General features: G+C 49.1%; 2 protein-coding genes and 1 non-coding gene across 3 annotated transcripts in view; 2 read left to right on the forward strand and 1 right to left on the reverse strand.

Moving 5' to 3' along the window:
- The window catches only part of U2AF2 (U2 small nuclear RNA auxiliary factor 2), a 155,743-nt gene that overhangs the window by 112,439 nt on the left and 16,601 nt on the right, over window positions 1-26,703 (forward strand). The window contains exons 2-3 of the mRNA XM_056863993.1: window positions 18,358-18,407; window positions 24,238-24,373. Of these exons, the coding sequence (XP_056719971.1) occupies window positions 18,359-18,407; window positions 24,238-24,373 (185 nt within the window). The 5' untranslated portion in view covers window position 18,358. The remainder of the gene's footprint in view (window positions 1-18,357; window positions 18,408-24,237; window positions 24,374-26,703) is intronic.
- CCDC106 (coiled-coil domain containing 106) lies at window positions 909-13,724 on the forward strand. Its single transcript, XM_056864243.1, has 6 exons — window positions 909-1,418; window positions 7,896-7,995; window positions 9,108-9,230; window positions 11,119-11,295; window positions 12,161-12,361; window positions 13,312-13,724. The coding sequence occupies exons 1-6, from the start codon at window positions 909-911 to the stop codon at window positions 13,722-13,724; spliced, it is 1,524 nt and encodes a 507-aa protein (XP_056720221.1).
- TRNAG-GCC (transfer RNA glycine (anticodon GCC)) lies at window positions 7,603-7,673 on the reverse strand. Its single transcript has one exon. It is a non-coding gene; the product is annotated as a tRNA-Gly (tRNA).

A 26,703-nucleotide genomic window follows, 5' to 3' on the forward strand; every position in this document is an offset into this window, starting at 1 on the left:
GTGGTAGAGAAAGTTGGCATATAAAAACTAGCTCTTCTTCATATTAGAAATAAGCAGTGTTTATACAGGTGCACAGGTTTCGCAATGGCACGTTTATCCCTGGATTGCTCTACAATCGATGACTGCATATCACACCTAATCCAATCACGCCTGCTAATGTCATTTACTTGCTTTTGACATTTACATTGCCATTGTCTGTCTAATTCACTCGTCTCCGCTTAAGGACAGATGGACTCACATTCTAGATGTGTCTGAAGAAGCGAGCTGTGGCTCACGGAAGCTCACACCCTGCCAGAAATGTTGTTAGTCTTTAAGGCCCTACTGGACTCTTGCTCTTTTCTACAATTGGTGACTAGGCAGCTGTACGTGAGGCGCCACTGGGTTTAGACTTAAACCATCTTCAAGTCCTTGAAGGGCTGTCATATAGAGGGGGGTGCTGAGTTGTTTTCTGTTGCCCCAGAAGGTCCAACCAGAACCAACGGGTTGAAATTAAATCAAAAGAGTTGCCGTCTAGACATTAGGAAGAATTTTCTGACAGTTAGAGCGGTTCCTCAGTGGAACAGGCTTCCTCGGGAGGTGGTGAGCCTGGAGCCCAGCTGACTTCATGCGTAGGAATGGGGAAACAAATCCAGTTCACCAGATTAGCCTCCCCCACTCACGTGGAGGAGTGGGGAATCAAACCCGGTTCTCCAGATCAGAGGTGGTGAACCTGGAGGTTTTTAAGCAGAGGCTAGATGGCCATCTGTCAGCAGTGCTGATTCTATGAACTTAGGTCATAGAGGGAGGCCACCTTCTGGGTCACTGGGGGTTTGGGGTAAAGTTTGCAATTTCCTGCATTGTGCAGGGGGTTGGACTAGATGACCCAGGTGGTCCCTTCCAACTCTATGACTTGCCATCACCGTTCACGCATGCAAGGCAATCCCTTCAATGTTGTGCAGCAGGCACGTGCGAGCCGGGCCCGGGCTCCTGCCGACGCGCCCCGCTTCCATCAGCCTCCCTCCCCACCTCCGAGCCGCCTCGCCCCGCCTCCCTCTCCCGCCCGCCCTGCCTGCCTGCCTGCCTCCTCCGCCCTTCGCAGACGGCTCGGCGGGGTGCTGGCTGGGGCGCTTCCCCGCGGACGCGGCCACTGGAGCCAGGTAAGACAAGAGGACGTGAGTGGGTGGGCGGGCGGCCTGGCTGGAGCGGGGAGGGCCCCTCCCTCGCGAGGAGGGCCGCCCCCGCCCCCCAAGAACAACCCCCAAACCTCCCCGCGTCCTGAGGCGCGCCGCTCGAGGCGCACGGGAAGGTCCTTTGGCGTCTCCAAAGCCCCCGAGCCGCGCCTCGCCCGGCGGAACGGCCGAGGGACGCAGCTCCTGAAGCTGCCTTCTACTGAACCGGACCCCTGGTCCATCCAAGGCAGTATCGTCGTCTCCTACCAGGCAGCGGCTCTCCAGGGTCTCGGGCAGAGGTCTTTCCCATCACCTGCTCGCCTGGGCCCTTTAAATGGAGATGCCGGGCATTGAACCTGGAACCTCCAGGCTCTACCGCTGAGCCACGGCCCCTCCCCATGGCTCTTCCAGGGTCTCAGGCCTTTCACGTCACCTGCTTGCCTGGGCCGTTTAACTGGAGATGCCGGGGATTGAACCTGGGACCTCCTGCGTGCCAAGCAGAGGCTCTACCGCTGCGCTACAGCCCCTCCCCATGGCTCTCCAGGGTCTCAGGCTGAGGTCTTTAACGTCACTTGCTTCCCTAGTCCCTTTAAGGGGAGATGCCGAGGATCGAACCTGGGACCTCCTGCGTGCCAAGCAGACGCTCTACCTCTGAGCCACGGCCCCTCCCCATGGCTGTCCAGGGTCTCAGGCCTTCACCTGCTTGCCTCGTCCCTTTAAGGGGAGATGCCGGGGATGGAACCTGGGACCTCCTGCGTGCCAAGCAGAGGCTCTACCGCTGAGCCACGGCCCCTCGCTCTCTGCAGAGCATCAGCCGGGGCCATTTTGGAGTGGCGACGGTGGGCTCGCGTTGATTTGAATCATTTCCGTGTTCTCCAAAGGCCCGGTTTAGTACGTTTTTTTTTGGGGGGGGGTCGACAGTCCCCGAGCTGGAGTCCGCGTGGGAGAAGGTCGGCCTCAGCAGGGAAAGCTGAGAGGCGGGTGGTGAGTAGGAGGGAAAGGGCAGGAGGGCCTGGATGGGGGCGCGTCTCCATTTATACGGGGGGAGGGTTGCCAACCTCCAGGTACTAGCTGGAGCTCTCCGGCTATTACAACTGATCTCCAGCCGGTAGAGGTGAGTTCACCTGGAGAAAACGGCCGCTTTGACAGCTGGCATCGAAGCCCCCTCCCCAAACCCTGCCCTCCTCAGGCTCCACCCCCAATAACCTCCCGCCGGTGGCGAAGAGGGACCTGGCAACGGGTGGGGGGGAGCTGGGAAGGGCTGTGCTAGGACCACCCAAAGGGGGGAGATGGAGTGGGGATGGCGACGGCTTTGCAAAGCAGGCAGGTGGTGTGTGGATGCGGGAGTGGGCCTTGGCTAGGCAGGAGAGCCGTGCGGGAGGTTTGGAGAGGGGTGAGTTCTGCTTGTCTTAAGTGCCACCCGGGTCACTCTGATGCCCTCAGGAGCTGCAGCGCAGGATCTCACAGGTGTGCCCCTTGCAACAGCACGAGGGGCATTGAGGCAGCGCTCCCTGGCGCTGCTCTGCTTCACTGTGCCCTTGAAAACATTGGTCCCTCGACCCCGGGCTCCCCCTCCCCCGGCTGCCCAGTTTTGGTTACTACAGACTGAGGTGTAGAAAAGAGCAAGAGTCCAGTAGCACCTTCAAGACTAACAAAATTTCTGGCAGGGTATGAGCTTTCGTGAGCCACGGCTCACCTCTTCAGATACAGCTCGGAAGGAGCAATTACGATTGCATTGAGACACCGTGGTGTAGTGGTTAAGAGCGGTGGGGTTTGGAGCAGTGGAGTCTGATCTGGAGAACCGGGTTTGGTTCCCCATTCCTCCACATGAGCGGCGGAGGCTAATCTGGTGAACCGGGTTGGTTTCCCCACTCCCACACATGAAGCCAGCTGGGTGACTTTGGGCTAGTCACAGCTCTCTCAGTCCCACCTACCTCACAGGGTGTCTGTTGTGGGGAGGGGAAGGGAAGGTGATTGTTAGCCCGTTTGAGTCTTCCTTAAGTAGTATAGAAAGTCGGCATATCAAAACCAACTTTTCTTCTTCTATCGCTGTAAGTGTGCAGCTTCTGCACTATTTCATGTGTCGTGTTTAAATGCTCATTTTGTTTCACAATGTTTTCAGCTCTGTTTTAGATTTCTGTTGTTTTCAGATTTCTGTAGTCCAAACCCTATCGCACTGTTCATTGGATGTCCCATCCTGTTGAATATATTTGACTTTCACTATGTAATCTGCAAGAAAAGCAGACAATAAATAATGGAAATAAATAATAAAGCACTGGGTGTTTGGCCTGCGGAAACTTTGTGAATTATTAATCAGCGTGGCAGTTATCTGTAATGTGTATTTTCACTTATGCAGATGGACTTTCGTATACTGGCTCATTGTCAATCTCTTGCTCTGATTTGGCTGTAGTTGGCTTTTCAGTCGTAAACAGTTGCAGACTCCCGATATACACTATGTTGTATGTTGTAACAAGACTGTAAAGTAACCTACCACTATACACCCCTTATAAAGAGGGGAACTGAACTTGAGAGAGAGAATAGAGTGCCTTGCCTTTTGGGGAGCTTATAAGAGTGACCCTTAAGAACCACCAACAGGTGGTTGAAGGGCAATTGACTGGGTGCCAGGAGGAAGAGATGGGATACAGCAATGGATGGACCAAAGAGTATGGAGCATCCTTGAAGGCAAGACGGAAGAAAGAGGCTAGGAACAGGATGCAGTAATGAAAGAGTCATAAGGCTGCTAGGTGTTGTCTGGGGATCGAAGACAGCATTTGGAGAGTGGCTGAGCCACGGACCTGGACTTAAGACAAGCTCTAGACTTGAAATTTTCATCAGTCTCTGATTTAGCAGAGCAGTATCTGAGTTACTTGGTAGCAGTGCAGTTAGGACTGCGTGGGATGTGGAGAATGAGCCAGTATGGCAGAACTTGACTCTGTTTGGGGATTCTTACTTGTGATGGGCACAGTGGTTTTCCTGGCAATGTTTGAGATTGGTCTGGGATACTACGATGTAATGATTAAGATCTCTCTCTCTCTCTCCCTCCCCCCTCCCCCCTCATGAGAGGTTGTGTTAGCAAGAGGCTATTTCTGATATTTGCAACTGTGATGGGCATGTGGTACCCAAGTGAAAGAACAAATATAGAGGAAGAAGAGTTGGTTTTTATACCCCAATTTTCTCTACCTTTAAGGAGTCACCAACTGGTTACAATTGCCTTCCCCACAACAGACACCTTGTGAGGTAGGTGGGGCTGAGAGTTCAGAGAGAACTATGACTAGCCCAAGGTCACCCCGCAGGCTTCATATATTTGTTGGGAATGGCGGTGTGAAAGAATGGGCAAGGGAGGTCAAAAATTCCAGCGTCTAGCAGAATAGTTTAACTTCATGAATTTCAGAGTCATCTCCCTCTCCATTGCCAACCCCCCAAGAGTGATTATAGGCATAACTGCTGTGCAGGAAAATCTGGTTTTTCAGCCCTAAATACTTTTATGTTTTATTTTGTTTCTGAGCCCTAATTAGATGTTTCCCCACATTTTAAAGACACATTCCCCCCACCCTTTAAGGATGTCACATCTGAGTAATCTGAGCTGTTCAAATCTAAAATGAAAGCTTGTGATGTTTTTGGCACCTTAAAATAATTCCCTCCAAAATAATAGAAATGAAAATAGAGTCACTGACCTCCAGTTACATCTGTTCAGCCCCTTTTGGCTCCATTCAGTTACCAGAGAATTTGCAAACTTCTGTTGATTTGTCCACTTGATGATTGAAACCCCCCAGGGGAACATGCATGTATGAATGAGCCATCACAGACAAAACAGAGGGTCATAGCAACTCTGTGGTCAACATTCCAGGTAACTGCTCAGTCTCTTCATTGGAAAAGGGCTGTGGCTCAATGGTAGATCACCTGCTTGGTATGCAGAAGGTCTCCGATTCGCTCCTTGGCATCTCCAGTTAAAAGGAACTGGTAACAGGTGATGTGCAACACCTCTGCATAAAACCCCGCAGAGCTGCTGCCTGTCAGTAGAGAGTATTAGAGCCAATGTGGTGTAGTGGTTAAGAGCAGTGGTTTGGCGTGGCGGACTCTAATCTGGAGAACCAGGTTTGATTCCCCACTCCGCCACATGAGCAGCGGAGATTAATCTGGTGAACCGCCTTGGTTTCCCCACCCCTTCACATGAAGCCAGCTGGGTGACCTTGGGCTAGTCACAGCTCTCTTTGAGCTCTCTCATCCCCACCTACCTCACAGGGCGTCTGTTGTGGGGAGGGGAAGGGAAGGTGATTGTAAGCCAGTTTGATTCTTCCTTAAGTGGTAGAGAAAGTCGGCATATAAAAACCAACTCTTCTTCTTAAGAGTATTGGGCTAGTATCTGGGAGACCCAGGTTCGAATCCTCACTCGTGCCATGGAAGCTTGGCCTGTCACTCTTGTGAGGATAAAATAGAGGAGAGGAGAGTGTTAAGCTGCTTTGGGGCCCCATCAGGGAGAAAAGCAAGGTCTAAATTAAATAAACAATACTGACCTTGATGGCCAGTGGTCTGGTTCTGTATGGTAGCTTCATGTGTGACTGCTGTCAATCACTGACAAATTTTCCATGAAGCAAAGAATGCTAATGTAGGTGGCAGCGTACCTTTTTATTTATTAACAAGGGTGGGAGTGAGTATTTCCCCCCCCCCCAGCCCTGCAGCAACCCCTGGGGCAGAATTAGCATTGGAGTGTAGCAGTGCTCCCCCTACTGGCTGCTTGTTAAAATGGCAGGCATCTCCTGATGTGGGAAAGATGCAATCCTAAAAAGTTATTTTCCTTTATATCAATTAGTTAATGTACTTACAGTGGTGTGACTGTTCAGGATTGCTCCGTTGCTTCCTACTAAGCACGTGCCTTCAAAATCTGACCTTTTCTTTTTTTAAGAGCTGTTGTTACTTTGTTTTGGTGTTGCTTTAATTTCTCTTTATTTAAAAAATTTGGAAACTGATGTTCCAGGATACAGACAAAAGGGAGGTATTGTTTAGTGAATTGTTAGCCTTACTTGAAATAGTTATTCATTAATTTAAGTTTTTCATTAAAAAAAAAGCTAAAAATTAATCTTACTGTGTTCCAATAACAATGAACAAATTTGTAATTGGTGTTAATTATCAGACCTGTTAAATTTCCTTTTTAAAAATTTTCTCATAATGTTAATACATTACTTTTAAAAAATACTTGATCAAGGTTTCGCTAGCTGTCATTATCTTTTTTTAACTTGTCAAATGGCCAAATCTGGGTTCCTCAAATGACATGTTTTCCAACAGAATCAATTACCCATTCAGCTGCAAGTGAACTAGAATCCCTGATAGCTATCTGGATTGCAAGGGTACTTCTAAGCAGAACTAAACCCTTCTAAGCCCATTGAAGTCAACGAAGGGTATAACTTTGCTTAGGATTGCACTGTAAGCATTCCTTAGGCAGAGAGTGATTGTTGGGTACCTCTACCTGAGTGCTGTGAACAGCCGATCCATAAGTTGGAGGATTCTCCAGTTCCTGCCCTTTTCTTGGAGTGGTATCTAGAAAGTAGTGAAGAGATGGTCTTGCATATGCTGTTTCTGATCCAATTTGGTATCTCTGATTCCGCCTCTTTTATAGGCTCCACTAACCTACTTATTTTCCTCTTTTTACCTTTGCCCAGGTGTCTGGAGCTATTTGCAGGTGAACAGTTAGCTGTGGGGAGGCTGGAGCCCTGACAGCCATACTGGCTCAGGTAGGTATCCTCGTCAGTTTAGGAGAAGGAGGAGATACTGGGGAAACCAGGACCTCCTAGTTCCCTAAAAAGAACGTGTGGAGTTCAGCATACAGCCAGGACAGAGCCCCAGAATCTTTTCTCAGAGCCCAGCCTGAGTATGTACAATAATAATAGTAGTAATGGTACAGGGAAGTACCTCTGAGCATCTGCAGAGTGCCTTTTCCTCACCACAGTAACTACACCTTGTGTCCACACAGTTGGAATTAAAAAGGGTTTCCAAAGCAGATTATATGGATTTCAAGGAGGTCTGACCCTGCTTCTCTTGGTGGTCAAATATATTACTGGGTCTGGGAGCCAAGAGGTACAACTCCTCCTTCACTGTACAGAAGAAACCATGAAACCTGCCTATGCAGTTGTTACATAGGATGGGGTGGGGGAGTATTAAAAAATATGCATTCCCACTGTTACTGTGAAAGGCTGTACTATGTGGGTTTCCCCAAATGTGTACAGCTCTTGAACACACATGAAGCTGCCTTATACTGAATCAGACCCTTGGTCCATCATAGTCAGTATTGTCTACTCAGACCGGCAGCTGCTCTCCAGGGTCTCAGGCAGAGGTCTTTCACATCACCTGCTTGCCTAGTCCCTTTAACTGGAGATGCCAGGGATTGAACTTGGGACCCTCTGCATGCCGAGCAGATGCTCTACCACTGAGCAACAGCCCCTCCCCTTAAAATTCTGGTTGCATTGGCCAGGAATCGAACCCGGGCATCCCGCATGGCAGGTGAGAATTCTACCACTGAACCACCAATGCAGCTTGTAGCAGCTGTAGAAATCAGTCACTCATTGTTCTCTTAATAGACTGCAGAATTTTACAGAGGCAAATAGCATATCGGCTGGGGATTCTTGTGATTGACTTAGAGTTCACCCTCTGGGAAAACGTGAGCAGTGGGTATCGAGGAACATGTAAGAAAAGCTAGAAGGGGGCAGTAAGATCCAACTGCCCGCTTATAACCTTTTCTCCTCTCTTCTCCAGGCTGGCGGTATCCGTCCCCCCCGTGGCGGGAGGACTATGAGCGAGAGTAACCGTCACAACTCACGGTCAAGTATAGGTAGAGGACGGCGTGCAAAGCAAGGTTGGTAGATGTTAGTTGACTAACCGGTGACTTACATGCGGCCAGGTGGAGTGGGGTTGATCCGCTGTTGTCCTAATCAGACAACAAGAGTTTCACAAGGTAGCTGTTGTGGAGAATTCCTAAGGCTGTGAATCCCAGAAGCCGTTCCTGAAGAAGGCCGGCTCTTTGTCAATGAAGTAGAATAGTAAGGTTGTTGTTACTCCTACAGATGCATTCCTACAGAACGTAGATTTGACAGTCGGCAAATACAAATGGTATAGAGGGGGAGCACAAGTAAGCTAACGGAGAGAGCCCCTTCCATACGGTCTGGTAACATTCTTCCAAGGAAGTCTTGAGATCTCAACCCAAATAGACTTTCCGTTTTTGAAATCCCGTTTGATGGTGTGAGATCACACAAGCCCATACCAGTGCCTGTGTATATATTGCACTAAATGTCACTCTTAACCACTGATGTCTTGTTTCATTTTTTAAAAAATTGGTATGCACTATCAGAATTGCTTGTTTGGTTTTGCACTGCCGGTAGCTGTAAAATAGTGTCAAGCGGAAAGCCATACATGTGGTTTGCGTGATTTCTCTTTCACAGAATGGCAGAAACGTTGTCATCTTTAAAGCAGCACTGAGACATTGATTTTATACCTGAAAGTTGGAAAAGGGCAGGAGTGTTGTTTGTAGATGTTTGAACACACCCACTGTTATCGTCACCAAAACTGCCAGTTTAGAAGTAGGTTTTTATATGCCGACTTTCTATACTACTTAAGGAAGAATCAAACTGGCTTACAATCACCTTCCCTTCCCCACAACAGACGCCCTGTGAGGTAGGTGGGGCTGAGAGAGCTCGGAGAGAGCTGTGACTAGCCCAAGGTCACCCAGCTGGCTTCATGTGGAGGAGTGGGGAAACCAACCCGGTTCACCAGATTGACCTCCGCTGCTCGTGTGGAGGAGTGGGGAATCAAACCCGGTTCTCCAGATTAGAGTCCACCGCTCTTAACCCCTACACCACACCACAGTCCTTTCCCATCAATATTCCTTTGAACCTGAGGGCTTTGTGGATTTGTGCCATGACAAAATAATGCTCTTCTTTCTTTCCCCCCTCCCTTCTTTGGTGTCCACAGTGAAGGAAGACCATGAAACTTATGAAATATCCATACCCCTCGATGAGCCGCAGCCAATGGAGTCACAAACGCAAACTCAGCAGCAGTTATATTATGGTCTGAGTCCCCCGCAGACCTTTGATGGTGAGAAACGACATTTTTACTCTCCTTCCCACTGATAGTCCTTGCTGAGAGCCAGAAGGGTGTATTGGTTAAGAGCGGTGGTTTGGAGCGGTGGATTCTGATCTGGAGAACCGGGTTTGATTCCCCGCTCCTCCACATGAGCGGTGGAGGCTAATCTGGTGAACTGGGTTGGTTTCCCCACTCCTACACATGAAGCCATCTGGGTGACCTTGGGCTAGTCACAGCTGTCTCATCCCCACCCTCTTCACAGGGTGTCTGTTGTGGGGAGGGGAAGGGAAGGTGATTGTAAGCCGGTTTGAGTCTTCCTTAAGTGGTAGAGAAAGTCGACATATAAAAACCAACCCTTCTTCTGACCCAGTATTCATGTCCCGCTTCACACAGGTAAAAGGTTTCAGTGTGATTTTTTAAAAAATGGCCATCTCTAGAATGAATGAATTCCTCGTGTCATTTCTGTGATAATGGCAGTTCCAGAAAGTGGCAGTTGTGGAATGTGGTGGTTAGAGCATGGGGCTGTGTTTGGGGAAGCTTGGATTCAAACCTCTCCTCTGCCACGAGTCTCCCCGGATAATCTTTGGTCAGATGACCTACTTCATAGGGTTGTTAGATGGATTAAAGGGAACTGTGCATGCTGCCCTTGGAGGGAGGGCAGAATAAAAATAAAATAAATGAAATATAATACATTTTTCCTTGTGATCAGAAGGGGTTGCGTAGAAGCCGTTTTACTTGTTTGAAGCTGCTGTAAGAATTCTGTATTACAGTAGAATGTGGGTGGGTGATTTCTTGGGAAGGGGAGCGGAGGAAAAGGAACCAAAAGATGGAGGCTAGTTAGACCAACTTGCCGATTACAGTCTTCAGGGTTTTTTTTTGAGGGGGGGGGCGTTGTTGGTCCACTTAAAAGCTATTGGTATAATCCAGCGCCCTGACCTGGATGGCCCAGGCTAGCCTGATCTCGTCAGATCTCAGAAGCTAAGCAGGGTCAGCCCTGGTTAGTATTTGGATGGGAGACCACCAAGGAAGTCCAGGGTTGCTGTGCAGAGGAAGGCACTGGCAAACACCTCTGTTAGTCTCTTGCCATGAAAACCCCAAAAAGGGGTCGCCATAAGTCGGCTGCGACTTGACGGCACTTTACACACACACATAATCCAGCGGTTCCCAAACTGTGCTCCAAGGAGCACTTGGTGCTCCGCCAAACATCTCTTCATACTCCGTGAAGAGATTGGAAAGAAAAATACTACTGTCATTCGGTTTAGTATATAGGTGCTAGTTGAAAATTAGTGCTCCGTGACGAATTTCTCTCCTGAAAAAGTGCTCCATGACTCAAAACGTTTGGGAACCTCTGGTATAATCAATGCGATGAAATCTAAATCTGACCACACAGGAGGTGCCTTCGCAAGGAGAATGACCTGGAAACCATCCCCCACACACACATCCTAGTGATTATCTCCTGCTACAAGCAGAAAGATTATTATTTATTTATAAATATACTGCTTTCCTCCCAAAGGGGGCCCAAAGACGCTGACAACATTTTCCTCTCCTCCATTTTATCCTCACAATAACAGCCTTGTGAGGTAGATTATGCTGATAAAAAGAGTGACTGCCCCAAGGTCGCCCAGCAAGCTTCCATGGCAGAGGGGAGATTCGAACCCAGGTCACCCAGATCCTAGTCCGACGCTCTAACCACTACACAGCACTGCCTCCTGCCTTCATATGAAAGGAGGATTATTTCTGCAGGCAGGGTGCAGATCTCCTTGGGCCTTGCATGGAAGGTTTTTGGGACAGCATGCGATTGGCGCCTCAGGGGTGTTCGAGAAGAAGCGACGAGTGTGAAAGGAAAAAGCTTCTGCTGTAACACAATTGTTGGGTTTTTTACTCTCCTGCTGAACCTCAGAGGCACCCGAGATGCCAGCTCCCTCCTTGACTTTGGTGACTAGCATGAGGACACAGCTGCACATGGCCCTAGAGAGGAACTCCTGGTTGCAGAAGCGAATTGAGGACCTGGAAGAGGAACGGGACTTCCTGCGTTGCCAGTTAGACAAGTTCATCTCCTCTGCCCGCCTGGATGCTGGTAACAGGAGGGCTGTGGACACGGAAGGGGTTGTACTGAGTTAGCCTTCTGGGTTCCCTTGGAACCAACCAAACAAAAAGCCTAGAGGAGGTGATGTATGGGGGGGGGGGCAGGAAAAGATATGGTTCTCCGTAGAGAAAGTTTTCTCCTAAGACATAAATCATTAAAGAGATGGGAAGGTTTGTCTGGTGCTCCTGATTTAACAACAATTACATTTTCTAGTTTTCAGTGGGCCTTTTCAAGAGCCCGATTTAATGCCTTTCCGTTGGCTATGCTCAGCGGGAGATTTCGGCATCTACCTGTGGAGGCCAGATTATGCCCCTGTAATTTTAATTCAGTTGAGACAATTATACATATTTCATTACACTGTGAATTTTATCGGGAGGTTAGAAATAAGCTGATTTTGCCTGTGTTGACCAGAAATTTTAGGTATGTCAGATGATTTTATAGTTAATTTTTTATTAGAAGATGAAGATGCTTTTACCTCTTATTCAGTGGCAAAGTTCTGTTATGTAGCCAGTAAGACACAGAGATCCTCAGCTGGGGTTTTAAAATTGTAATTTTGTACTAATATTTGCTGGTCAAATGACTGTAAATAAACTGAACATAGAGAAAGTCGAAAGGCAGAGGAACAGGATGCCTGGCTTCTCCTGGAGGGAAGCAAAGATTGAACAGGTTAGAGTGGAGGGGGGACTGGGAAATCGGGGGGGGGGGTGAAATAGCAGGGCTTTAATGTGCAAAGGGACGGGTGTCTTGGATTCTCTGTTCTTGAGAAATGGAGCCTGTTAGCTGGGCAGCCTGTGCGGGCAGTGTCTCTGTCTCTCCAGCCACGCGATGCGTCCTGTTCTCTCTCCCAACACCTTAGACGACCACTGCCGCAACAAACAGCCCCCGCGCCGGTCTGAGGTTTCCGAGAGTCGGAACGGGGACGTGACGGACGATGACAGCGTGGGCTCTTGGCTGAGCGCCAGCCCCGAAGAAGGGGGCTCGGCGGAGCATAAGAAACTGAGAGGAGGGGCGAACCGGCGGCGCTTTGTCAAGCCCAAAGTCCGCGAGAGGCAAAGAGGTGAGTAGTTAGGGAACCACAGGGTAGGGAGTCGATTTGTGGGCCTTTGTGGTTCTGCCTCCCCAGCCAATGGGGGGTTATGGGCCATCGCCCACTTAGCTGGAGACTTTTCACTCTACGTTTGTTGACTCGTTTCTAGGCTGCCTTCCCCACAAAGGTGAGCTAGAGGCGGTTTACAAGATGCACAGGTCCTAAATTCCCCCTCCCCCAAAAAAGTATCAGCTGCTAGCATCTTTTTAAAACCACATGGAGCATTTAAAGAAAACAGTAGAAATCAGCAATACAGTGTGACCAAAATGACTCCTCAGAATGAAAATTAACAGAACACAGAAGGTGGGCGGAAGAATGAAGAAAAACAGTAATGCTTATCACAAAAGCGGCAAATCTTAGTAAATTGCTACAATAACTTGAACTCTTTTCTCCCCCCCTTCCATGTACTTGTTCCTGTCTTTCTCTCACCACCCCATTTCCCTGTTGTAAACCTTTGTTTCCTCCTGTTGCAAACCACCTGCTTTGCTCATGGCGCGGGGTCTCTCCTGCTTGGCCTTGCCTTTCTCCATCAATTCCCTTTGGTGCCTGCCTGTTCTTTCTTCTTGCTTCTGTCTTCCATGCATTACCCCTTTCTTTCCCCCTCTTTGTTTCTACTGGGCTTTCTTTTCTTGCTCGATCTGGTTCTTGTCACTTTGCTTGGTCTTCCCTTCTTGACCTTTTTCTCCCCTCTCTCCCTCCTTCTTCATACCTGCTTCACATCTTCTACACGGCACGTTTCTATCTGCTTCCCAACCCGTGATTCCCTCTTGTCCTGGCTTCCGTGGCCCCTCGATGATCATGTGCGTCCACTTTCTCTTCCGTTGCCACTCATCACACCTTCTCCGTTTCGTCCTTTTCTTCCAAACTGCTCTTCCCTCCCCCACCCTACATCACCGTGTGAATCTGGACCCACTCCTCAGTCAAAGATGTCGACGGGGTGTTGTGCCGCTACAAGAAGATCCTGTACACTTTTCAGAAGCTGCAAAGCATGAGCCGGGCCTTCGAGCACCACCGAGTGGACCGCAACACCGTAGCACTGACCACGCCCATCGCAGAGCTCCTCATCGTGGCTCCCGAAAAGCTGGCCGAGGTGGGTGAGTTTGACTCTTCCAAGGAGCGCCTGCTGGAGTACTCCCGACGCTGCTTCATGGCGCTGGACGACGAGACGCTGAAGAAGGTCCAGGCCCTCAAGAAAAGCAAACTCCTGCTTCCCATCACCTACCGCTTCAAGCGGAAAACAGACTCCCCGGGCCCGGCTGCCGGCAACCCGCTACCCGCGCCCGCCACCCCCCCCAAGCTGCTCTTGCCCGTCGCTGATGGCTACAAGCGATGATTTCCCACCTCACTACCAGGAACCCTCTTTGACAGCCCTTCAGCCCTCTATCCCTATATAAATATCAACTGAGCCACTGCCTTGTTCCCTCCAGGACTGTCCCCCATCTCCTATCAGCTGTTTCCCTACCCCCTTCCTCTTTTCAAGAGCCCCGTGGTGCAGAGGGGTAAGCTGCAGTACTGCAGTCAAAAGCTCTGCTCACGACCTGAGTTCGATCCCAACGGAAGTCAGTCTCAGGTAGCCGGTGCAAGGTTGACTCAGCCTTCCATCCTTCTGAGGTCGGTGAAATGAGCACCCAGCTTGCTGGGGGTAAAGGGAAGATGACTGGGGAAGGCACTGGCAAACCACCCTGTAAACAAAGTCTGCCTAGAAAACGTCAGGATGTGATGTCACCCCATGGGTCAGGAATGACCCGGTGCTTGCCCAGGGGACCTTTACCATTTTTCTCTTTTCAGGGGGTCTAAAAAAAATGCCAAATGAGGACCCTGTTTCATGGCAGGGATGGCCCCACCTATAAGGGAAGCAGGATGCTCTGCTCTGAAGTCATCCAAATAGCAAATACAGCATGCAGGCTGTATAACAAAAGTGACTCGTTTGCACAGAATGTGTTCAATAATACCAAATAAATGACAACAAAAATACAGCTGATCTAGCTCCTAAAGTATAGAAGTTAACAGAAGATTATTTACACCTATGGCGATACTTTAAAGCCTTGCTTATAAAGAAATTGGACAATCATTGACGGATGAAGCTTGCTGCGTAAACAGATGAAATTATATCCGGAATCTCCGTCTGATTGATCTTGATTCCTATCGATGATCCTATTTTGACTGTCACCTGCGATTTACCTGTAATCGGAATGCTGACCTGCAATTGAATTGGCTTGTTTAAGAAGAAAGTTGCATGTTATGGAAGACCTGGATTCCTGTATTTGTTTTTTGCTTTGTTAGTTAACTTATATACTTTTGGAGCTAGATCAGCTGTATTTTTATTGTCATTTATTTGGTGTTATTGAACATATTCTGTGCAAACAAGATTCACTTTTGTTATATAGCCTGCGTGCTGTGTTTGCTATTTGGACTACTCTGAAGTCAAGCATTTTAGGGAGCGTCCCCTGGCCACACACTTTGACCCGTTTTGCAGTCAGTAAAGGCTCCCTGGCTTCTACTGGATCAATATTGCTCACCTCACTTCCGTGCCAAAATGGCTAGATAGAAGGAGGCGATGGGGCATAATGACAGAAAAGCATGCCCTTTCTCCCCTAGCTGTTATCTCAATTCGGACCTCAGCTGGACTTTGTTTTACTGGCACTTTATGCCATTTACACTCTTTCCCCACCCACCCCACTCTCCGAGACAGGTTGGGTGCGTACGTGTGTATTTTCTTATACTTCATGGCTTCAAGCTGCTGTTGTTTATGTGCGTGCACAAGCGTGCAAGGATTTGGGTTGTATGTTGCCTGTTTCTCGGGGTGGGGGAGGCATCCTTTTTATTCAGTGTAATTAATCAACTATTTCCACTGTGCCTGTAATTTCTCACCCAGTCTTATCCCCTCATCTGTGTTTAAAAAAAAATATAAAAAAGAAAATGTTTAAAAAAATAACTTTACTAAAAGAATTTAAATTAAAGAATTTTGAATAAAAAAGCAAAATAGTGTGTGTTTCAGTTTTTATACACTCTTGTTATTTCCTAGAGATACAGGGCAATCCTAAGGACCGCCTGCGGTGCAGCTCCTGGCCGCCAGTGTAACTGTGGCGCCGCTGGTCCGCTTTCTAAAGGGTTCCGGCAGAGACCGGAAGGTAGGCAAATGTCCGAGAAGCAGAGTCCAGTGTCCCCAGCAGCCACACCATCGCGTCCCAATGAGAAGAAGAGTTGGTTTTTATATGCCGGCTTTCTCTGCCACTTAAGGAAGAATCAAAGCTGTTTACAATCACCTTCCCTTCCCCTCCCCACAACAGACACCCTGACAGGTAGGTGGGGCTGAGAGAGTGTGACTAGCCCAAGGTCACCCAGCTGGCTTCATGTGGAGGAGTGGGGAAACCAACCCGGTTCACCAGATTAGTGTCCGCCGCACAAATGTAGGAGTGGGGAATCAAACCCAGTTCTCCACCGCTCCAAACCACCACTCTTGACCACTACACCATGCTGGCTCTCTCATACAGGCCAAAGGAGCAACAGCAGGGTTGTGATGGACAGGGCAGACAGAACCAATCATGGGCTGGCAGGTCTGGGGACACAGCCCTGTGTACATCACAGCCAAGGGGTGGGGCCATGGACTGAGGTGCCGTCTCCCTAGCACCTCCCTCTTAAAGGAACTGAGCCCTGGCGAACAGTAACTGGGCAGCTGATGTTGTAGTCAAGGGCCTCAGCATTCTTCTACCAGCGGTGACCCTGAGCATTTCCGTGGCTCATATGATGCGAAGGCTGCAATCATCCAGGAGGGGGCACGAGGAGATGACCAGGAGAGTGCACCCAGCCAGGGGGGGCCTTTGCCACTCACCTGCAGGGGCTCCTCCTGGCAGCCCAGCCATGCTACTGATGGTGCCCCTGGCCACCCCTGCCATCAATGGAAACAGGAGAGGGGGCCAACCGAGATGGGTTCAGAGGGGAGGCTACACAGCATTGCCAACTGATTGCCCCAATAGCCTCCTCAATGGAGCAGAAGTGTTCTGGGACTGGAATGACCATCCTGCTCTGGGAGCTGTCATTCCAGTCTGAAAGCATTCCAGTCCCAGAGACCATCATTCTAAATCCAGTGTGCAGTGATGTACTTCAGTGGAGCCCATGCAGGTCAATGGGCATTCCAGCACCGCCCATTGTCCCCAACAGGCAGGCAGAGGATAAGACTCACAATAATGGGTTTAAATTGGGGGAGGATATTAAAAAAATATTAGGAATTTTGGGGGGGGGGGTTTATAGTAAGAGTTGTTGGGCAGTAAAATCAGCCACCTAGGGAGGTGGTGAGCTCCCCCTCACTGGCAGTCTTTAAGCAGAGGCTGGAAAAGCACTTGTCAGGGATGCTCTAGGCCAGCGGTTCTCAACCTTTTTTGCTCCATTCCCCCCTTTCACCATTGTTCAGAATATAATTCCCCCCTTCCCAAAATAGTCCAACAGTTATTAAAAACAAACTACAATTTTACAGATTGTACGTAATCTACACCCTGACCCGGATGGCCCAGGCTAGCCTGATCTCGTCAGATCTCAGAAGCTAAGCAGGGTCGGCCCTGGTTAGTATTTGGATGGGAGACCACCAAGGAATACCAGGGTCGCTATGCAGAGGAAGGCGCTGGCAAACCACCACTGTTAGTCTCTTGTCATGAAAACCCCAAAAGGGGTCGCCATAAGTTGGCTGCGACTTGAAGCCACTTTATACACACACATAATCTACAGGTATCTGAAGAAGTGAGCTGTGGCTCACAAAAGCTCATACCCTGCCAGAAAATATTTTTTCTGGTCTTTAAGGTGCTACTGGACTCTTGCTCTTTTCTACTACTGCAGACAGACTAACACGGCTACCCACTGTGAATAATCTACAGGACATCAGACTTTGCTGAATAGTGGTCCCAGTTCTCCCCCTGGTACCCTAACCCCCCAGGGGGAATTCCCCCCTTGTTGAGAACCCATGCTCTAGGCCAGGGGTGGGGAACATCAGGCCAGGGGGCCATATAAGGCCCGTGAAATCATTTGGTCTGGCCCTTTGTGAGTCCTGGCAGATCTCTAGCTCAGAAGGATCTAAGACTGGCGATCCGCCCCCTCCCAAGGACAGGAATAGCCTCTATTCAAGGCAGATTTGAGTTTGTTTTGCCAAGAAAATGAACCTTTTTTCCCCCCTTGCAGAAGAATCATTAGCTATGGAGCTGCTAGGACCGCCCAAGAAACTGTTAACCCTTTCCCACCTGGGCCGTGGAGAAACGCATTCCCTCTGCACTACAACAATAGTGGCAACAATAGAAGGGGGCAGGGCCAGAATGCGTGGGGGTGAGTTCTAAGTTGATAATTTTGTGTGGCCCGCGAATGATGTTATAAATATCCAAAGGGCCCTTGGCAGAAAAAAGGTTCCCCACCCCTGCTCTAGGCTGATCCTGCATTGAACCGGGGGTCGGACTCGATGGCCTGTGTGGCCCTTTCCAACTCTATGATTCGATGGCACACCCAACCCGTGGCCACGCCTCGCCTGGGTAAGAAGAGGCCGCCGCAGCCAGCAGGCCGGAAACACCCGAGGGCCGATCGGAAAAGACTCGGGAGAACCAAGGGGGAGGAGCCAAGACCGCGCAGTTAGTCGCAGCGAAAGAGGCGACGTCGACGGAAAGCCACGAACCTTTCCGGAGATTTAAAAAAAAAAAAAAGGCATCTCTTCCGGAAAGGCGCGGGCGTTTCTGGGAGGACTCCCCCTCCCCCCCCCGCGCGCGCAAGCGTTGTCCTCGTGAGAGTCTCTCGCTCGCGCCCTTCCGGAGACAGCCGAGCGCCTTCGGGGACGCTCCGAAGCCTCCTCCGGAAGCTGCCGAAGTGCGGGGGAAGGCGCCGCCGCGGCCTAGTGTGCGCGAGGGAGCGAGAAGGCGGCCTCGGTCGTGAAGCAATAAGCGGGAGCCACCGTCGCGGCGAGGCCGGGCCTGGGCCGTCCTCCCCCCCGTCGCCATGTCCGACTTCGACGAGTTCGAGCGGCAGCTCAACGAAAACAAACAGGGTGAGCCCGGGGTGGGGGTGCGGGGAGGCCCGGCCAGGCCCGGCCGCGCTCCTCCCCCCTCGACGTTGACCGACACGGCCGCGTGGGCCGGCGGTGGGGACCGCGACTCGCCTCTCGGGCACCGCCAGCTTCTCCCCCCCCCCGTTTCTCTTCTCCCCCCCTTCCCCGCCCGCTCTGCTCAATTTGGCGGGAGTCTGAGCCCCGGGGGGGGGTCGTCCGTTGGCTCCGGGGCCTGCGCGGCCTCCATGGGAAGGGGGGCGCGGCAGCCAGGCCTCGTGTGAGGAGGCTCTCAAGATGACTGTTCTAAACGCCTGTTTTTTTGGGGAAGGGGGGTTTATTGTGTGTTTCTCCCCTCCCTCATCTGAAGGGGGAGTTTATTGTTTCCCCCCCCCTCATCTGAAAGGGGAGTTTATTCTGCCCCCCCACATGTGGAGGGGGAGTTTATTCTGCCCCCCCCCTCATCTGAAGGGGGAATTTATTCTGCCCCCCCCACATCTTAAGGGGGAGTTTATTCTGCCCCCCCCATCTGGAGGGGGGTTATTCTGTTTTCCCCCACACACATCTGAAGGGGGAGTTTATTCTGCCCCCCACATGTGGAGGGGGAGTTTATTCTGCCCCCCCCCACATCTGAAAGGGGAGTTTATTCTGCCCCCCCTCATCTGAAGGGGGAATTTATTCTGCCCCCCCCCCACATCTGAAGGGGGAGTTTATTCTGCCCCCCCATCTGGAGGGGGAGTTATTCTGTTTTCCCCCACACACATCTGAAAGGGGAGTTTATTCTGCCCGCCACATGTGGAGGGGGAGTTTATTCTGCTCCCCCCTACATCTGAAAAGGGAGTTTATTCTGGGCCCCCTCATCTGAAGGGGAAATTTATTCTGCCCCCACCCCACATCTGAAAGGGGAGTTTATTCTGCCCCCCCTCTGGAGGGGGAGTTATTCTGTTTCCCCCCCCACATCTGAAGGGGGAGTTTATTGTTTTCCCCCCCATCTGAAGGGGGAGTTAATCTGTTTTCCCACACACACATCTGAAGGGGGAGTTTATTCTGCCTCCCAAATGTGGAGGGGGAGTTTATTCTGCCCCCCCTCATCTGAAGGGGAAATTTATTCTGCCCCCACCCCACATCTGAAAGGGGAGTTTATTCTGCCCCCCCCCTCTGGAGGGGAAGTTATTCTGTTTCTCCCCCCCCCCACATCTGAAGGGGGAGTTTATTCTGCCCCCCCACATCTGAAGGGGGAGTTATTCTGTTTTCCCCCCACACACATCTGAAGGGGGAGTTTATTCTGCCCCCCCACATCTGAAGGGGGAGTTTATTCTGCCCCCCCCACATCTGAAGGGGGAGTTTATTCTGCCCCCCCACATCTGAAGGGGGAGTTTGTTTCCCCCCCTCATCTGAAAGGGGAGTTTATTCTGCCCCCCCCCACATGTGGAGGGGGAGTTTATTCTGCCCCCCACATCTGAAGGGGGAGTTTATTCTGTCCCCCCACCTTTCTTCCCTTCTTTGTTCTTATGGGTGTAGGTAATGTGCAGTCAAGGCGCAGCTGATTAATGGGGACCCCTCATGGGGTTTTCAAGGCAAGGGGCATTCAAAGGCGGGTTTGCCATTGCTTTGCCTGGGTCGTGACCCTGGACTTCCTTGGAGGTCTCCCCTCCAAGTACTAGCCAGGGCCTACCCTGCTTAGCTTCCTTGATCCGGCCAGCCTGGCCTATCCAGGTCAGAGTTTGTCTGTTCTTATATCTGTCAAAATGTATCCTACTTCTCTCTCTCCCCTCTCCCCCAGCATCTGGTTTCAAGAGAGGGTGGCCCACCATGGCTAGAGAGAGCTGGGTTCAGGCCCGACTTCAAAAGCCTGCTTGAAGCTGGTTGGGGATCTTGGACCGACTGTTATTTCGGCCTGACCGATCTGACAGGCCTGTTGGGGAAATAATATAGGGGTTGAGCTGACCTTGGCATTTGGGAGGGACGGTGGCGATGCTTAATGTTTGCTTCAGGTGTTCAAATTCTTTCGTGGATAACGTCTGGTAACCCATAAAGGGGATCTGTAGGGTAGGCCTGTAGTATTTCCCATACTGGGGGTGGGCCTCACGCTGACAGTGAGTGGCTTTTCTAAGGCTGCCTAATAAATTTGAATCTGGTACATCGCAGATTACAATTAATCTTCTTATCCCCTGTGCTAGTTTATGATGATGAGCTTTTCTTGGCCTCCCTAGCTTAAATCTTTATATATTTTTTCTCCCCCCGCCCGCAGCATAGTATTTCCTACTGAAAGCAGGCCCCTATTCCTCATCTCTAGCATCTATAGATCACGTTATAGAGGTCAGCAACTGGGCATCCTCTGACCGGATCCTCTTCTCCCCCCCCCCACCAACAGCCCCCTTAGTTGGCTGCCTAGAGGTGAGAGGGGTGTGGAGGCCATAACAATGGGCCTCAGGAATTCCAGTTTGGTGGGTGGGGTGGAGCTTTCCCTCCCTCCCTCAGAGTTAAAAATGCTTGGGAGCAAGGGTCAGTAACTCATTGCACAAAGTGGGTCTTCCCCTCAGGCTGTTGAGTTAAACCTTTCTCAGCTTCACCATCAGAATCCCCCAAACTGTCTCTTATTTCTATGTCCTCCAGAACAAAATACTAGGTTTCTTCACACAAATCGCTTTTGCAGAAATGCATGTTCATATTGTTTCCCACCCACTTACCTGACCATATGAGCATCCTTGGACCTTTAAACATTTATTTATGTTAGGGGCCCCATAGTTATCAGGCTAGATCTGTAATTTACCTTCCATGGTGGTTCTGCTGCCCTTGAGTACTTTAGTGTTGATTTTTCCACAGTGCATTGAAACATATGTAACTCATGAATCTGACATAGCGAACTCCAGTGTTCAGCTTCTTGGCTTCCTACTTCACTACAGCTAAACGTTCACATAATCAAATGCAGCACGTCTGTGTACACAATTTCTCACCTGTTTCATCCCATGTACAAATGAGAACCAAAATGACTGATTTCTATACAGTTTCTCTGCTGGAAGGTAATCTTTAATTGTCACAGACAACTGGGCAAGTGGCAGCTTAAAAACAGAGTATAATATGTCCCTGTTGGGGGTGATTTTAGGTATGCCTTACTTCCATACTGTTCACGTGTTCTTCAGCACAGACTTCCTTTTTTTGCTGGATGCTTTTAAGAAACGGAGTTGTCTTGAAGGGCTGCTCACAGTGCTAGCAGTTTAAACACATTAACTCTCCAGTTCAGCACAGTATAAATAGTAGCTGCATGCAGCCATCTATGGCAGACTTCTCAGTATGTGCAGCTGTTGTAATGGTGTGAGAGAAGTGCAGAGCATACACTAAATTTCTCAAACTGTGGAGTACCTGAAAGTGGGGGTAGGGCAGGAGCTTTAATTTCTTGCATGTTTGGGTCCTGAGATAGGTGGAGCTTTCTTTCCCCACCTAGGCCTGGAAGATTGAATGGCCCCTGAATGGCGATCCGCGCACACCTTGTGGGGGCGAAGACACTTTAGTGATCCATCATCCTGGTAGGAGAGGACGGGAGTCCAGAGTTCTTGCTCTGTTTTTAACATGTTTTCTTGCACAGAGAAATCCTGTTTTGTCTTCTAATGCTAGCATGAGATTACTATCCCAGTCCACAGATCCTCATACGTAACAGAGGTATGCATATGACTCTGTGCAAGATAAACTGTATGCATGAATACTGGATTGGTTCCTTGGAAGGTAGCATAAATTCAGAAACTCCTACTTCCTCCCTCCACTACTTTGAGAAAGTTTTATGAACGCTGCAGTATAGTGAATGATGATCCATGACATTGCCAATTTTTTCTGGCAGTGTTTGTATGTTCCCCTGGATTTAGAGTCTTTTTGACAAGTACTGAGTGTGGGGGAGAACAAGAAAGCCATAGATGGAAGGTCTGTAAGTGGGTCATTTTAGCAGTCCGGGGTTTGTCTTTGCACCACAATTGCTCAAGGCAGGAGGTGATTCCTATCCCAAATTACAATTTACACAAATAAATAGCCTGCAGAACAGGAGGAGAGATGCTTTCTTCTATTGGAAGCTTCAGAAATCTGTATCAGTGCCTCATTTTGCTGTCCCAATTGTATTGCTTTTTGCCCCAAGATTAAATAGAAGTGTCAGAGCTCCCTCCCCCACTTGCATGGATTCTTACAAGCCAGAAACCTGCTCATGCTTCTTACAAGAATGTCATCCCTTCGTTTCATGGCATACCAACAGATGTTAGTACAAATATGGCTTTGTGCTAGTCACTCTCCAACATTGCTCCTTATTGTTCCCTTCCAACACAGCTGCATAGCTCTTCTCTGGTATTCAGAACAGTTCTTCCTTATGTTGGAATCTGGTCCTCTGAATTCTGTTGCCTGACGCTGATGTCAAAAGCACTCTTGAGTAAAATTAATCAAAACTTCCAGTCTAGTGATCAGCCACTACCAATTAAAGTAAGATTTCACTTACACAGTTTTAACTCTGGTATGTAAAGTACCACCAAATTTAGCAATTGGAGCAATTGGTTCATTTGTAAAATTATTTTAGTACTTCAAGTACTTGAGGGGCTGTCATATAGAGGATGGTACCGAGTGGTTTTCTGTTGCCCAAGAAAGTCAGACCAGAACCAACGGGTTGAAATTAAATCAAAAGGGATTCCGTCTAGACATTAAGAAGAATTTTCTAACAGTTAGAGCGGTTCCTCAGTGGAACAGGCTTCCTCGGGAAGGTGGTAAGCTCTCCTTCCCTGGAGGTTTTTAAGAAGAGGTTAGATGGCCATCTGTCAACAATGCTGATTCTGTGAACTTAGGCAGATGATGAGAGGGAGAGCATCTTGGCCATCTTCTGGGCACTGGGGGCGTGGAGGGGAGTTAGTTGTGAATTTCATGCATTGTGTAGGGGGTTGGACTAGATGACCCTGGTGGTCTCTTCCAACTCTATGATTCTAGTAGGGCTCAGGGTAGTGACTCTAAGGAACTGGATTTGCAGTGGTAGTTGACAACAGAGACTCAGCTGAGATTCTCTTTTACTTTTTGATTTCTGAGTAAATGATAAAGAATCAGTTTTGTGTAGGGGTCACAGTGTTGAACGGGTCTCCCAGCTTTTTTGAGCCTTGGGGGCACCTTTGGAATTCTGACACCGGGTGGTGGGCGCAACCACAAAATGGCTTCTGCAGGGGGCGGCCAGACGTGCACCCAGAGGAAGTCCCAAGTGCAGGGTAGAAGAGAGGTCGTTTAAAAAATACAGCGTGAAAGAGGAGTGAGAGAGAAGAAAACCGACACCGGTGGCAATTGCTGCCAAATCATCATTATTTTAATCTGCACAGCTAGCCAGAAGTCACGTTATGCAAGAGTCCTGTCTGGCCCCGCCCACTTTCTGAAAACACTTGGCAAGCAACAGGTAAGGTATTGCCAGACAGCACAGTGCCCATAAAAACCACATTGGGGATCTCTGGTTTAGTGCATACTGGCAGGTGGCCTGGAGAAATCAGGCTGGAGTTTTCGAGTTTTCATCAAGTGGTTCTTTCTGGAAGTCAATCAGGTTTTTTAGAAGAAGAGTTGGTTTTTATATGGCAACTTTCTCTACCACTTAAGGGAGACTCAAACTGACTTACAATCACCTTCCCCTCCCCACAACAGACACCCTGTGAGGTAGGTGGGGCTGAGAGAGCTCTTAATAGAACTGTGACTAGCCCAAGGTCACCCAGCTGGCTTCATGTGGAGGAGCGGGGAAACAAATCCAGTTCACCAGATTTTAGTTCCTCCAGGGTTTGTGGTGTCTAGAAATGTAGTCAGTCAGTCTCACCATGCTTTCTGCTGTCCCCTTCAGAACGCGACAAAGAGAACCGTCACCGGAAACGGAGCCACAGTCGCTCGCGGAGTCGTGACAGGAAACGCCGCAGCCGGAGTCGTGACCGGCGCAACAGGGACCAGCGCAGCGTCTCACGGGATCGCAGGAGACGCAGGTAGGGGGGGGGGACACAGAATTCAGCTTTGCAGCTTTGGGGGGTCTCTGTCTTATTTCCTCTGCTGAGCAAGGATCTGGGCACCTATAAAGTGTGGGGTTCTCCACTGTTCGTTGTGGAGGTAGTTGGGAGAATAAGGGCTCCTGGTTTGGTTTATTGGGAGGCAGAGTACCTTGGATCTTGACATACAATGGCTAACATAGCTGAGACTAGGAGGTAACAAGCCTACATTTTTTATATTTGGACCCTAATTGATTGTAATGGAAAATACCAGCGTCAGATGGGGTGTGTGGGCACAAGATAGCATGTGAGCTAGAACACCTGAGCATATCTCACCTAGGATGGCACAGAGCGGGATCTCTTTGGCTGGCTGAGCCTTTTTTTCCCCCCTTCATAGGACAGCTCAGGGTGAGTGGTTGGAGTATCAGCCTAGGAACTGGGAGGCAACAGGTGCGCGCAACACAGCCGTGCCCACTCTACAGGATTGTTGTGATGATAAAAAGGAGGCGAGGAGAACGATGTAAGGTGCTTTCGGTCTTCCTTGGGGAGAAAGGTGGAGTATAAATAAATAAAATCAGAGCAGAGGATTTGCACTGATTAGTTGCATACTGTAAGGCTAACCTTCTTTCTTCAACGTTTTGTAAATGGGTGCAAGACATGGGTTTCCCTCTGAGATGCTTTATTGAACAGGTGGCAAAATGTATGGGTTGTTAGATTGCTACCCCTTAAGTAGAAGACTAGTCTGAGACCTGCAGAATCTTGAAAGGAATATCAAACAAGCAGAGGAGGGAGGACTGGCACGAGAATATAACTAAATGAATTCATCTAGATGGGAACAAAGCACCTTCTGCTGTACCGCTTTCTAATTTGAGCACATCTTGCTTAACATGCTCTCTCTAACTGTTAAGGTGGGAGGTAATTGGGCCTTTTCATGGAAGACATTTTTTGCACACTTGATGTGTCTTTTCATCCTGGGATCCAAAGTTCCCAGGCAGACTCTTTTCCCCATATTGCTTATTTAGCAAGCGCCGAAGAAGAGGCTAGGTTATGCGTATAAAAATAAGACCTCCCCTTCATGCAGCTTTATAATTGAAAATCCCGCATCTGTCGTGCATACTTGAAAACCATGATCTGAAGCAGATCATTCAAAGTGGAGCAGACTGGAGTTTTCTCTGTTGTGGTCCACTTCTCTTCCTGGATACATGTTTTGAAAACTCAGTTCTTCATAGCGAAAGAAAGTGTAGCTAGAAAGTGGCAGGGATTTAGGTGTGTGTAATGGAGAGTAAGGGCCAAATGTGGGTTCAGTTCTAAGGCACTTCCAACAATTCCTACTTGCAATAAGCAGGACTGGTGGGATGCACCATTCATTAGCAAATTAGTGTGTGCTCACCTCATTGGCTGAAGATGGCTGTGCCAGAGCTGGATCTGCATCTTATTATACAGGGCTGCTGTCAGCCGTCCTCAGTGAGTTCTGCTTAGTGTGCATGCAGAGCTTGAAGTGTGTTTTGGCAGAGTTTTATTGAGCAAGAAAGATGCCGCACTCTGGGAGCAATGGATCACAGATCAAACCGGGGGGTTGGGTGGAGAGTAGTCCAAAATTGTTTCCCTTGGGCAGCAAAAGACCTACTCCTGAGTTTTAGATTCTGAAATTGTCTGTTGGTGCCAGCTTGGAGGCCATGGCATTGGAACGTACACGAAAAATTAAAATAAAATGTCTCCCTCTATCTGTTCCCCTGACTGCTGTAGTTCCATTTTCCTGGTCAGAATGAGCATCAAAGCCCTACTACTGCTGACTTTCCTTGTTTTGTGTATGCGTGCTATGCAATACCTTTACTTTGTTTCCATAAAGATGAGAACTTGCTCAAGTCTTTAAAAAACCTAGCATTTGTTACTGAAACCTGACTGTGACAAGAGCTCTCTATTGATAAAAATACAATAGCAAAGCCCCACCAAAGATGTAACGTATGTGGTATTTACACCAAAGATGTAAAGTACAAAGTATGTGGCTGTAGGGAAAAAGCTAATTACAATAATCTTAATAATTTGTTTGAACAAGTTAACACCAAAGAGAGACAAGTTTATTACTAGTTTCACAGTTGTCAGCAGTCCTCCTCAGTTGTTCTAATAAATTTTCAGGAGCTCTGTTCCCTAGTAGATTGTATTTTGTGTTGAACTGCTCTTTTGGACAAACAGATCCTCTGTTTTTTGTTTTTGTTTTATATGGAAGATTATCACATACCCGGGGGGAGGGGGGGAAACCTAGTCTTGCATTTTGACAAATACTGTATTTTCTTTCATTTTGAACACCATTATAACATTGACTGTTGCTG

Source organism: Euleptes europaea, chromosome 18 (genome assembly GCF_029931775.1).
Source record: "Euleptes europaea isolate rEulEur1 chromosome 18, rEulEur1.hap1, whole genome shotgun sequence".
Classification (NCBI taxonomy): Eukaryota; Metazoa; Chordata; class Lepidosauria; order Squamata; family Sphaerodactylidae; genus Euleptes; species Euleptes europaea.

Excerpts from the sequence above, each read along its gene's own strand:
- CCDC106 (XM_056864243.1), top strand. The coding sequence starts at position 909 with ATGCAAGGCAATCCCTTCAATGTTGTGCAGCAGGCACGTGCGAGCCGG. Across the intron at positions 7,996-9,107 it reads AGGACGGCGTGCAAAGCAAG|TGAAGGAAGACCATGAAACT; the intron begins GTTGGTAGATGT and ends TGGTGTCCACAG. Across the intron at positions 9,231-11,118 it reads TCCCCCGCAGACCTTTGATG|AGGCACCCGAGATGCCAGCT; the intron begins GTGAGAAACGAC and ends GCTGAACCTCAG.